Source organism: Rhinoraja longicauda, chromosome 33 (genome assembly GCF_053455715.1).
Source record: "Rhinoraja longicauda isolate Sanriku21f chromosome 33, sRhiLon1.1, whole genome shotgun sequence".
Classification (NCBI taxonomy): domain Eukaryota; kingdom Metazoa; phylum Chordata; class Chondrichthyes; order Rajiformes; family Arhynchobatidae; genus Rhinoraja; species Rhinoraja longicauda.
The window spans coordinates 14,859,039-14,873,444 of record NC_135985.1 but is presented as its reverse complement, the minus strand read 5'-3'; the positions used below and the strand labels follow the sequence as shown (position 1 = coordinate 14,873,444).

The window sequence follows — 14,406 nt, the reverse complement described above, 5'->3', positions numbered from 1 at the left end:
ACAGAGTCCCTCAGTGACTATTTGTCGTGTTTAGAGTGAACTAAACATTTATAATCTGTTTGAATAAATGAGTATGATGCCTTTAACAGTGCACAGAGAGGTAATGAGATACCATAGATCATTTGTCACTTTTCTGATTTGTTTGTGCCTGGTGTTTGTTTTCTGATGACAAAGTTAGAAGGGAAGAAAGTCCTGAAAACTGCCAACTTCTCATTTTTATGTTTTTCACAAGTAATTTTCGAACCTAAAATGAGCTGATGGCCAGAGCCCATTCCTCCATATTCCTTCATCTCCACATCATCCTTTGCTGCACTAATCTGTCCTAGATTTCACCTATTTGATCTCACATTCCAGCCGGCCTTTTTTTTTCACAATCACTCCTACATATTAATCCTTCCCAACTGGGACAATTGATTGGATGCTTTTCAAAGCACAACTAGAGTAAGAAAAAGGTGAAATAAAATGAAATATCTTTATTGTCATTGTACAAGTACAATGAGATTAAGATTGCAACTTCCGTATCGATGCTATAAAAATAAATAAATAAGGTAAAAGTAAAAATATAAAATAAGGTAAAAGTACAAATAGGTATTATGGGGGGCACTCGGCAGTTTGATTCAGTGCTGTTATAGCTCTTGGGAAAAAGCTATTTCTCAGTCTGGAGATGCGGGCTTAGACGGCCTTATAACGTCTGCCAGATGGAAGGAGTTCAAACAGATGGTGGCATGGGTGTGTGGAGTCCTTAGGGATGCTGGTGGATTTTCTGAGGCAGCGTGTGTTATAGATGTCCTCCAGGGCTGGGAGCTGCATCCCAGTGATCTTCCGTGCTCTGGAGACGACCCGCTGAAGAGCTCTCCTATCCGCTGCTGTGCAGCTGAGATACCACAAAGAGATGCGGTATGCTAGGATGTTCTCTGTGGTACAGCGGTAGAAAGTCACCAGCATCTGTTGGGGCAGACTAGCTTTGTGTCATCTGCAAATTTAATGATGGTGTTGGTGGTGAATGCAGGAACACGGTCGTGTGTGAGGAGGGAGTAGAGGATGGGGCTCAGTACACAACCTAGTGGTGTGCCATTACTCAGAGTGGTAGTGGAAGACAGGTGGGGGCCCAGTCTCACCGCCTGAGGACGGTCCGACAGGAAATTCAGGGTCCAGTTGCATAGTGATGAGCTGAGGCCTAGCTGGTGGAGTTTGAAGGTGAGCTTGGTGGGGATGACAGTATTGAAAGCAGAGCTGTAGTCTACAAATAGCATCCTCACATATGTGCCCTGTCTCTCCAGGTGAATCAGGACCCCTTCAGCAATCTTTCTAAATGTAAAGCAGGATTATTCTTACCAGACTTTGAAATTATATATATTTTTTTGAAATGTCTTGATCTGGTTTCTATGGATGCAGCTTGTTTCTTCATAGTTCCATTACAGAAGGCAGCCGAGGTCAAACTCACTGCATGTGGTAGTAACAACTGTGCTTCCAACAAGGATCATTGGTTGCTTCTATGGATAGACAGCAGCGTGACTAAGTGACATTTATTGTTACTATTGCGCCAGGGAATAATTTAATTTGGATTGTGGCTCTGAATATCAATTAGCCACATTAGGGTGATGCTTATTAAAACAGACACATCAGGGTTTTCCTGCATTCCATCAGGGGAAGATTGAATTGGGCTTTTACTGTTGTAGCATTCCCACTATAATTTCAGTCCATTTCTCTTAGTCATTGCTTCTAATTCTGCCCAGAGAAGCTCCCCCTCTCCAGGGCAAGAAAGGAAGTCAGACTCATGGGGTCAGAGGTTTCATGAATTTTAACTTTCAGACTGACCCGAGTCAGTAAAAGGTCAGAGTTTAGGGCCTTTGCCCCCCAATATGACGAGACTGCTCTCTTCATGATCCCACATGGCAGGAAGTGTCAGTGACAGAAAGCACAAAAATTAGACAGATTATCACCAGGTTCAAGCTTCTCTGTTTTTTACATATCAGGTTAAGCAGGAAATCAGGTCAGTGTTGGATAATAGATTTTCTAAATGATTAAATTCATTTTTTATCATCAATCTACACACAATACCCCATAATAAAAAAGTGAAAACAGGTGTTTAGAAATTTTTGCAAAGTAATTAAAAATAAATAACTGAAATATCACATTTACATAAGTATTCAGACCCTTTGCTATGACACTCAAAATTGAGCTTATGTTCATCCTGTTTCCATTGATCATCCTTGAGATGTTTCTACAACTTGATTGGAGTTCACCAGTGGTAAATTAAATTGATTGGACATGATTTGGAAAGGCACACACCTGTCTATGTAAGGTCCCACAGTTGACAGTGCATGTCAAAGCAAAAACCAAGCCATGAAGACGAAGGAATTGTCCGTTGACCTCCGAGACAAGATTGTGTTGAGTCACAGTTCTGGGGAAGGGTATAAAACAATTTCTGCAGCATTGCAAGTCCCGAAGAGCACAGTGGCCTCCGTCATTCTTAAATGGAAGAACTTTGGAACCACCAAGATTCTTCATAGAGCTGGCTGCCTGGCCAAAATTAGCAATCAGAATGGCCAGACGGAAGCCATTCCTCAGTAAAAGGCACATAACAGCCCGCTTTGAGTTTGCCCAAAGGCACCTAAAGGACTCTCAGACCATGAGAAACAAGATTCTCTGGTCTGATGAAACCAAGATTGAACTCTTTGGCCTGAATGCCAAGCGGCACCGCCTACGGTGAAGCATGGTGGTGGCAGCATCATGCTGTGGGGATGTTTTTCAGCGGCAGGAACTGGGAGACTAGTCAGGATCGAGGGATAGATGAACGGAGCAAAGTACAGAGAAATCCTTGATGAGAACCTGCTCCAGGGCGTTCTGGACCTCAGACTGGGGCGGGGGTTCACCTTCCAACAGGACAACGACCCTAAGCACACAGCTAGGACAACGCAGGAGTGGCTTTGTGACAAGTCTGTGAATGTCCATGAGTGGCCCAGCCAGAACCCGGACTTGAACCCGATCGAAAATCTCTGGACGGACCTGAAAATAGCTGCGCATCGACGCTCCCCATCCAACCTGACAGAGCTTGAGAGGATCTGCAGAGAAGAATGGGAGAAATTACCCAAATACAGGTGTGCCAAGCTTGTAACGTCTTACCCAAGAAGACTTGTGGCTGTTATCGCTGCCTCAACAAAGTACTTAGTAAAGGGTCTGAATACTTATGTAAATTTGATATTTCAGTTATATCTTTTTAATTGCTTTGCAAAATTTTCTAAACACCTGTTTTCACTTTTTTATTATAGGGTATTGTGTGTAGATTGATGATAAAATTTTTTTTAATCCATTTTAAAATAAGGCTGTAATGTAACAAAATGTGGAAAAAGTGAAGGGGTCTGAATACTTTCTGAATGTACTGTATATCATTGATTTGGATGTGGGAATTGAAGGCTTTGTGGCCAAGTATGCAGATGATACAAAGATAGGTGGAGAGGCAGGTAGTGTGGGGGCCATAGTCTCAAAATAAAAGAACATACCTTTAGAAAGGAGATGAGGTGGAATTCCTTTAGTCTGAGAGTGATGAAACTGTGGAATTCATTCCAATGGACGGCCGTGGAGGCCAAGTCAATGGATATTTTTAAGGCGGACATTGACAAATTCTTGACTAGTGTGTCAGGGGTTATGGCGAGAATGCAAGAGAATGGGGTTGAGAGGGAAAGATAGATCAGCCATGATTGAATGGTGGAGTAGACTTGATGGGCTGAATGGCCTAATTCTGCTCCTATAACTTATGAACTTATGAAAACACCCAGGCTTAGAAATTTGATCATGAGGTGCAACATTTTTGTGAACGGACTCTTGAATTTTACCCCAAATCAGATTTAGTTCTTTGTGTGAGGGCTGCAGAGTTAGTTCCAGGTCTTCTGCACTTATAATACAAATGTGCTTGGAGGTTGCAGCAACCCTGAATAGTGTGCTGGACACATTTCATGCTACTTGTGCAAATCCTGTGAATTGGCACAAAAAGAAGGATTAAATATACAGTTCATTGTTTAAAGAGTCTAACCAATGGTTATTGAGTCTCTTTTTTGGCCCCCACCCCTCTACCGAGCCCAATTGTGTTCCTGACACCTCACATCATCTGCACCAAACCCAAGCTCTATCATGTTCCTGACACCCCATATCACTCCCATTAAACCCAACCTATTTGCACTCCCAATTATATTTTTCCTCAGAATTAGGCCATTCAGCACATTGGGTCTACTCTGCCATTCAATCATGGGCGATCTATCTTTCCCACTCAACCCCATTCTCCTGCCTTCTCCCCGTAACCTTTGACACCCTTACTAATCAAGAACCTATTGATTTCCGCTATAAAAATACCCAAAGATTTGGCCTCTACAGCTGTGTGTGACAATGAATTCCACAGATTCACCACCCTCTGGCTAAAGAAATTTCTCCTCTCCTTTCTAAAGATACTTCCTTTTATTCTGAGACTGTGCCTTTGGTCCTAGACTCTCCCACTAATGGAAACATTCTCTCCACATCCACATTATGCAGGCATTTCAGTATTCAGTAAGTTTCAAAGAGATCCCCCCCTCATCCTTCTAAACTCCATCGAATACAGGCCAAGAGCCATCAAATGCTCATCATATGTTGACCCGATCATCCCTGGGATCATTCTCGTAAACCTCCTCTGGACCCTCTGCAACGCCAGCACGTCCCTCCTCAGATATGGGGCCCAGAACTGCTCACAATACTCCAAATGTGGTTTGATCAGTGCCCTTTTAAGCCATAGCATTACATCCGTGCTTTATATTCTATTCCTCTCGAAAGAAATGCGAACATTGCATTTGGCTTCCACACCACCAATTCAACCTGCAAATTAAAATTTTGAGAATACTGCAGCAGAGTTCCCACATCCCTTTGATTTCAGAATCCACTCCTCAATTAGAAAATAATCTATGCCTTTATTCCTACTACCAAAGTGTATGACTGCATACTTTGCTACACTGTATTCCATCTGCCACTTCTTTGCTCACTCTCCCAATCTGTCAAATATTTGCAAATGAAGTTGAATAACTGTTTAAAATGATACCACTAAATTTGCTGGTGACATAGAAATGTTAACACATAAAAATGGGATTTGCTACTTGATTCATGAATGAATCTAGACTAAAAAACACCAGATGAATTTTAATGTGGATATATGATGTACATAGCAACAGTGAGCATGCATGTAAACGAGAAGGAATCTATTATATGATAGATCAAAAACTAAGGGCAAGCAAACTCAGCTTCTCAGAGGAAAATAATCAAAAGCTTCCCTTCAGGGTGATATGAAAATCTCAAGAACAGTTCGCATCCTTTAACCAAAATTAACTAAAAAGACTTAAACCAGCCTCTTTCTCCACCAGCTGCTAAAGGGAAAAGGATTGCAACTGAGCATTGATCATATTTGTAAGCTTTCGGTCACAGGCAATCAGTAAAGAGATAAATGAAGTATTTTCAGGCAACTGAGAACTACTGACATTGGCCAGAGTGACAATATAGGCTGGGTATCTCTTCACTGACAAGGCCAACATGGGGATTTGTTTGTACTTTTGAATTGAATCTGAGAAAGATGTGAACACATTAAAAAGGTTTAAGAGAACAGACTTCAAGATGGTTCTAGCTCTGGGGTGTGAGCATGGGGAAAAGCTCAAAAATGATGTCTACTTTTTCCAGGAGAAAGTGGAATAATGAGAGGTAAGACTGAAGTTATGACTAGTTTTCAATTATACTGAGAGATAATTTACCAGAATGCCATGGGGATGTGAGAGAACCCAAGGGAAACCCATGTGAACATGTGCAAATTCCACACAGAAACATCTGAAGTCAAATTTGAACCAGCATTCAGCGTAGTTCTACGTGACACAGAAACAGGATTAATAGATAATGTGTGAAGGAAATCCAAAAGAGCAGATGTGATGGGCTAAAGAACCTTTTATTCTTTGGTGTTTATTATTTTTAATGCCAATGTATGCTTTAGCACTTATATCCAGTAAAATAGTAGATCTACTGCTGTTTTAATAAAAGTGGTCTGATTATATATTTGTAGTTGGCAAAGTTCTCAAGTTCAGGTATCTTCCTATCCCCATACTTCCTCCCGCACCTCCATCCAACGACCCCAAACAGTCCTTTAGGTGAGATAAAGGTTCATATGCACCTTGTCTACTGCGTCCAGTATTCCCAATGTAGCTTCCTGTACATTCGGGATACCAAGCGTAGACTCGGCACCTGTTTCGCCGAACTCTTGCTCATGGTCTGCCAAGGCACTCTGGATCTCCTGGTGGCTAACCATTTAACACCTTTTCCCATTCCCATGCTGACTTTTCTGTTCAAGGCCTCCTCCATTGCCAGTGTGAGGTCACACTAAAATTGGAGGAACAGCACCTCATATTCTGCTTGGGTAGCCATTGGTCTGAACACTGAATTCTCCAATTCTAGGTAACTATAAACCCCCCCCCTTCCCCTACACACCTCCCTTCATTGTGCCCCCCCCCCCTCTTCCTTATCACCCAACTGGACTTACATCAATTTCTCCCTTTCCCCTTTCCTTACACTTATATTACTTCCTCTAGCTTCACAATTTGCAACTCTTCAATCCTTTTGTCTCCACCTTTTGTCTTTTCATTTCTGGCTTTTGCCCAACCATCTGCCATCAAGAAAATGTAAACTATCTAATCTCTATGATAACTAGCTTTATCATAGTTATGAGAATATTAACTGTGATATTTGTTTGGCATAAATCATATCAAGACTTTAAATCCATTTTTACGTTAACAGAAATAATCTATTTGCTGTTTCAGTTGTCTTTGGGGAGCCTTTGGTTTATCTTTAAAAATTAAATGTATTGCTTTGTAGAACTTCTGTGAAAGTTGTTCCTGATCAAATTTGTGACCCTCAATTAGAAGTTAAAGTAATTCAGATATGAATCTTACAATCACAGCTAAACTGTGATTACTCTTGATTTTTCTCCAGTGACTTGAGGTGCTAGTTATTGGTGGCCTATAACAGAAGCTAAGAGGACAGGGTCACAACTACTCAGTAGTCAGTGTGTTTTATGCTGGGCTTTAGGTCCTGTTCGTCAAGCACTCTTTTCCACAGGTGTCCAAAAGCTGTGCTGGTTCACTAAAGGTGATAATGAATTCCTTCATCAATGTCTACCTCGGATACTAGATGGCCCCTGAGTTATGCGCAGTGGTCAGTGTATTCCAGGGCCTTGTCAGGAACTGTTACAAAATGAGGGCAAGATAGGAAACCACCAAAATACTACCAATGCAAAAAAAACATAAATCTGAAAGAATAACCAAATCTACATTAGCATTCTCTCTCAGGCCAATAATCCCCAGGACTGAAGTCCTGATTACACTCAATTAACTCTGTTGGACAGAGCATGTTATTCACTTGCCTGACACCAGACTCCTGAAAGAAACTTTCTATTTTCAACATCTGGCATGGAGAGAGATCACCAGATGGACAGGGGAAAAGATTCAAGGATATGCTTGAGGCCTTTTTAAAAACCAACAACATCCCCACTGACAGCTGGAAATCTTAGGTTCATGAAGAAAATGGAACATTTGGGTTGGGATTGAAAACCAAGTATCAGGAGCACATAGAAGCTCAGCATGAACATAAGAAACAGGAGTTGAGCATCTGCTCCACTGTTCATAACATCATGGCTGATCTCCTACCCAAGTGCCGTATTTTCCAACAGTATTTCTATATTCCTTTATTTCCTAAATGTCCAGAAATCTTTTGGTCTCTGTTTTAAATGAACCCAGTGACTGAGCCTCCACAGCCCTCTGGGGTAGGGAACTCCAAAGGTTCATCACCCGGTTTTGTGGATTTTAATAATCAATCTCAACAGAGTCTGATTGAGGTCTACACAAGAATTTTGTTTAACCTGCACACAGGTCTGTCAATCCTTCAGTCAGTCCCAGCTGTGTTTTTAGAATCCTCTCTCATTTGTGATACCAGAATCATCCTTGCATTGTTCATACTTGGGCAAGACAGTACAGTTTTACCAATGAGTAATGCATTACCCTTCATCTGTCTACAAATCCAGATGCATAGAAGTGATTGATTGGTGGCTTCTGCACTCATTAGGCCCTCGCATCCAACACACATGGAAATCCCCTTTCCCTCTCTGCGTCTGTTGGTTTCATGGCCAGGCCTATCAGTCACTTTCTGGTATTGATCTAAACACTCGCGGTGGCCTAAGACGGTTTTCAATGTATTATTGTTAAGACCTTGGGTTGCAATGAAGAATAAAGCAAGATGGTGTTTCAATGGGGTTATTGCCCCATATTTCACAAAGCAGTCATGCTTGTTTACAGCCTGAACAACCATATCTGACTTCAACTTCAACAGGCAGAAGAGTTTTACTGATAAAATACACAAGGTAATCTTAATCCTTGACATCTTCAGCTGATGATGTTTCCTTCCAACATGCCCATTACAACTGAGTAAATACATTTTTCTTTACTTCAGTCCCTTTCGTGCCCCAGTCAGTCAGGTGAAATGCCCCGCTAGATTTAATAACCTTCAAGAATTTTGTAAGTTTCAATTGGATCTCCTCTCATCCTTCTAAATACACAACAATTGAGCCTCAGTCTAGTGAATTCCCCAACCAACCTACCTTCCTTGAGCCAATCTGGTGAATTCTTGCTGCATTCCCTCTATGGCAAATATATCCTTCTTCGGTAAGGAGACCAAAACTGTTCGTAATAGTTCAAAGTGCAGTCTCACCAAAGCTCTATATAATTACTATAAGATTTCTTTACTTCTCTAATCAAACCTTTTCATACTAAATGATACAATTGCCCTCCTAATTGCTTGGTCACATTCAGCAAAGTTCCTTGGAACACATAGGCCTTTTAAACAGCAACATTACCCATGCCCAATACTGACCAACTACTTTTGTGAATGAACTCACATTTTTTCACTTTATATTCTATTTGCCCTGTTTTCATTTACTCATTAAACTTGTCTATATCCCCTTGAAACCTCTGTACATCGTTCACTGTACTCATAATCCCATCAAATTTTAAATCAGCACCTAGTTTAGTATAAGTGGAAAGAATGCATCACCTCCCAACCAACTGCACAACCTCCCAGGTACTTCCTGCACCAACAGCAGAATCAAAAGGTCCTACAATGCTCATCTGCCTTCTCATAATCCTTGGAAATTGATTGGAAACAAATCATCCTTTATTCTGAGGGCCCACTTGAGAAGAAGATTATTCTTGGAATTGCACTGTCTAATGAGGTTAAAGTATTTATTAATATTGGTACCCACTATTTCCAGACTAAGTTGGATGCTCAGCAACTAAGGCAGGACTTGCATGCCATCAATTCTGACAAGGTTAAACCAAGTATCATATCACTCTCAAATGAGTTCAATACTATCTGTGCATGATTGAAGAGAGGGCAACGTATCTTCAAACCCCACAGCCCCTGATGACCCCATGATTTCAGTCTCTTGAGATTGATGTCAGAAGATCTTTCACAATGAAGAATCATCAGAAAGTGTCGGGCTCTGATGATGCACCTAGCAACATTCTCAAAACATGCATGGGCCAACTGGCTGGAGTTTTTGCGGACATTTTCAACCTTTCACTAATACAGTCCAAGGTCCCCACAAACTTCACAAGGGCACCCATAATACCAGTGGCCAAGAAGAGCAAGGTTATATCGCTCAATGAGTATTGACCAGTGACACACACGTCCATGGGCTGAAGTTCTTTGAGAGGATGGTAATGACACAAATCAATTCCTGTCTCGGTAATGACCTAAAACCACTTCAATTTACCTACCACCACACCAGGTCAACAACGGATGTGATCTAGCGAGTTCTGTATTCCTCGCTGAATGACTTGGACTACAGGAACATGTTCTTCAGGCGATTGTTCATCAACTGTCATTCAACACCATCATCCCTTCCAAACTCATTATCAACGTAAGGAAACTGGGCCTCTGTTCCTCCCTAGGCAACTGGATCCTCGACTTCCTCATAGGCAGACCTTAAACAGGATGCATTGGCAACACCTCCACCTTATTTCCCAGCAGCACCGGGGCACATCAGGGCCATGTGCTTAGTGCCCTACTTTACTCTCTCTATACCCATGACTGTGTAGCTAGACACAGCTCCAATGCTATCTTTAAATTTTCCGACCATGCCACTGTCATTGGACGAATAAAGAGTAATGATGAGGCAGAGTACAGGAGAGAGATTGGCAATCTGGTTGAGTTGTGCCAGAATTAAAATCTTGCTCTTAACATTAGCAAAACCAAAGAGCTAGTTGGGGAATTCAGGAAGGAAAACGTGAGAGACTGTCATGTCTCTGAAGATATGTCCTTCTTGATCTAATCACACTCACCAATGCCTCTACTTCTTCAGAAGTTTGAGGAGATTTGGCATGTTACCGAATAGTCTATTGAACTTCGACAGTGGTGCAGTGGATAGGATACTGATTGATTGTATCATGATCTGGTTTGGTCATTCAAATGTTCAAGAACAAAGGAGGCTGCAGATAGTGATGAACATTGTCTATTATGGGTACTGACCTCCCTACTATTGAAGCGATCTACCGGAATTGCTTCTTCGAGAAGCAGCTAATATCATCAAAGATCCATGCCATTCTGGCCATACTCTCATCTCATTACTACCGTAAGAAGAAGGTACAGGAGTTTAAGAACTGTTACCTCCAGGCTCAAGAGCAGCTTTGTTCCATCAACCATCTTCTTTAACCATCTTCTTTAACAGAAGAATTGATTTGTAGGTTGAGTCAAGAGCATTTATTTGCCAAATCCTCTGGATATGAACCAGAACAAAGATACAATAAATAAGCAGTTATTCTGGGTAAAGCAGTACCTATAGCAACCATAGTGATGCAAAGTGATTCAACATTGCTGTAGGGTTGTGGATAAGGTGCTTAAAATACCCTGCACAACCTTATTTACAACCCTACCTCAGCGTTGAACTGCTTTGCACCACTATGATTGCTCTAGGTACTTTGCTTTTTGCACTATCAAGGACTGCTTTACCCAGAATAACTGCTTATTTATTGTATCTTTATTTGTTGTTATTTTTGCATCTTATGTGCCTGTAAAACTGCAGCAATTAAGAAATTAATTGTTCTGGTTCATATTTAGTGCATTTGACAAATAAATGCTCTTTACTTGACCTACAAATCAATTCTTCTGTTAAAGCACCTAGTAGAGCGATTTCATAGCATGCATTTCACAAAGTAATTTTAGATGCACTGTAAGCAAACTGATATGAAATAACATGTATTTATTTATTGTAGGGAAAATTAATCCTTGTAGGACTTGTAACTCTCTACATGTTTTGCTTCATATAGGTGTCAGGAGGAGTGTCCTATCGGCAGTTATGGCTTGCAGTGTGCCCAAAGGTGTGAGTGCCAGAATGGAGCTGAATGTTATCATGTTAATGGAGCATGTCTTTGCAAGCCAGGATTTACTGGTGATCGTTGCCAAGACAGAATGTGTCCAGGTGGGCTGTATGGACTGAAGTGCAATAAACAGTGTCCTTGCAATGGCAAACATACCCAAAGGTAATGACAGCCTAAGAAGAACAATTTACTGATTTCTTATGCTGGTAAATTTCTTTAACTAATTTGTTTTCCATGGTGTCAAAAGATATCTCAACCAGTCAGTCTGCACATGCACAATGATTTTGATGCAAAAATCCAAATCCGCTTTTCTCCATGTTCTGCCTGTTTTTGGAGAAATAGCCACTCAGACAGATAAACATTTTAAAATTGGACAGAATGTCCCATTTTCTATCATTTCCTACATGTTTGTGTAATTTCATAGTTGCACCATACAGTACTAACAGCCAGGGGTATGAGACATTGAAATAGTACAGAGTGAAGCTTCTTTCCCTGATATTCCATTGGTTATTGCAGTTCCAATTAAAATATTCAAAATATCAGCAATAATAGGTTAACAAATCAATTATAATTCCTTATAAGAACCCTTCAGTTATTGAGTTTCCCCACAAACCCCATTCCAGTGATTAACGTTAACCCTGAATTAACAGGAATTGCTATAGGTCTTTGTTGATGTTTTCTTTGATTGTTTTATTGAACAAAACAACTTTGCTTCTTATGTGATCAATTAATTAAATTGAGGATTATGTAGTTGGCTCTTTGATACTCTTTTCAGCTGCCATCCATTGTCTGGTGAGTGTTCCTGCAGAGCAGGCTGGACTGGACAGGACTGCAATGAGATATGTCCCCCTGGCTTTCATGGAGAGGGCTGCCAGCAAATCTGTGTCTGTCAGAATGGAGCTAATTGTGATGGTGTCACTGGCAAATGTGTCTGTGCTCCAGGATATAAGGTGAATGTTTTATTTATATGCATTGGATGATAATGAAGAGAACTGCAGGTGCTGGTTTACAGAATACACATTGTGCTGCAGTAGCTCTGCGGGTCAGGCAGCATCTTTGGAGAACTGTCTGAAGAGGAGTCCTGACCCGCAACGTCATCTATCCATGTTTTCCTAAGATGCTGTCTAACTTGCCGAGCCACTCCAGCACAGTGTCTTCTAGCTGCTAGGTGGCTTGGATAAGATATTCCTCCTCCATTGTTTCCTCTTCTTAGGAGATCAAACTCTTTATATATATAACACAGTTTTTTAATGAAGATAGTATTGAAAAGTGCATAGGCATTAATTAGATGATAGTTAACATCAACGTCCTTCACTTGAAAAACTTGCTATTGAATAACAAACATCATGACACCTGATAAAATGAAGTCAGAGCAGCAGAAAAGATTCTGCCATGCATCATTGCACATGTCATTTTTCATGACCAAGTCCCTAATTTTAGTTAAAGTAAGCATGCCTGGCATTCAATAATTACAAACAATAAGATTAATTTAAGATATGAAATACTGTTTCAGTCAGAATTGCTCTTTATGTATCTTGTCTCAGAATTCTGTTAAACAGGTTTATTTCCCCCAGAAAGACAGAAAAATATAAAAAACATATTTTGTTTAAATATTTTGTTTTGTTAAAAAAAAATATTGTATAAATAAAACACAATAAAGCACAACTGCTAAAAATAAACTCAGAAAATGTTCAAATTATGTAACAGGTCTCTCTCTTGAGAGAAGAAAAATCAACAGTGAAAGATGATTATCCTGAAATTTCTCTCACCAGCATTGCACAGGCCTTCATGAGTCTGATTTTCCTCGTCAGTTTGTTGTTGCCCTCAGATGTCAGGAGTACAATGGAGGCCAGATCAGGGTGCATCCCACGCCTTGTCACTCTGTGAACTTAGCACTAAGCCCAGGATGGTCATTTCTCATTCCCAGTTCCCTGAATAACTAAGGTATTTGATATTAGGAACGACAAGCCATAGGGAACAACGTGATGAGATGTTGTTAGTGAAGGAGGAAGTCATTATGATGGTGTGGATGGACATTTGCCCAGATGATATTATAGAGGTTTCCCACAACCAAAATTATAATTTGAAATTAAGAAATGGTAGAGCAATTATACACATACTTTGATTCTGTCTTCACAAAGGAGTGCACAAATATAATCCCAGATATGACAGGCAGCTACGATTTGAGCAAAGACCTTTCTTCTCCAGTATGACTATAAAATTATGTCTGGAAATTTCATGGGTCTGCAGGCTGACAAGTCCCCAGGGCCTGATAATCTACATCTCGGGGTAATAAAGGAAGTGTGGCCCTGGAAATAGTGGATGCATTGGTGATCATTTTCCAAAATTCTTCCAACTCCACAGCAATTTCTTTTGATTGAAGGGTGACAAATGTAACCCCACCATTAACAAAAAGGGATAAGGGAGAAAATGATGAACTGCAGACCAGTTGGCCTAATGCCAACGTGGGGAAAATGCTGGAATGTGTTAAGATGCAGTAACAGAATACTTAGAAAGCATTAACGGTATAGGACAAAGTCAACATGGGTTTATTACAAGGAAATCAAACTTAACATATCTACAGGTCTGCTTGAGGATGTAAATTGTAGAATTGATAACGGAGAACTAATAGACGTGCGTTTGGAATTTCGAAAAGTTCTACACAAGAGGTAATTCTGCAAAGTTAGGCACATGGGATTGGTGTGAATATGCTTCGGAATTGGTTGACAGATGGGACAGGGAGTGTAAGAATAGAACATAGAACAATACAACACAAGAACAGGCCCCTCGAACCACAATGTCTGTGCCGAACACTATGCGAAGACCAACATATCTCTCAATTCCTTGCATATCCATGTGCCTATCCAAAAGTCTCGTAAATCCCACTATTGTATCTGCCTCAACCACCACCCCCACCCCAGGCATTAGTCACCCACTGTTTTAAAAGAAACTAGCCCCGCACATCTCCTTTAACATTGCC

The 14,406-nt window shown here is 40.7% G+C and overlaps 1 protein-coding gene across 5 annotated transcripts in view; it reads left to right on the top strand.

Moving 5' to 3' along the window:
- The window catches only part of megf11 (multiple EGF-like-domains 11), a 302,641-nt gene that overhangs the window by 223,807 nt on the left and 64,428 nt on the right, over nucleotides 1-14,406 (top strand). For all 5 annotated transcript variants that reach the window (XM_078427061.1, XM_078427063.1, XM_078427060.1 and 2 more), the window contains 2 exons: nucleotides 11,376-11,588; nucleotides 12,202-12,376. In XM_078427061.1, coding sequence (XP_078283187.1) covers nucleotides 11,376-11,588; nucleotides 12,202-12,376 — 388 coding nt within the window. The remainder of the gene's footprint in view (nucleotides 1-11,375; nucleotides 11,589-12,201; nucleotides 12,377-14,406) is intronic.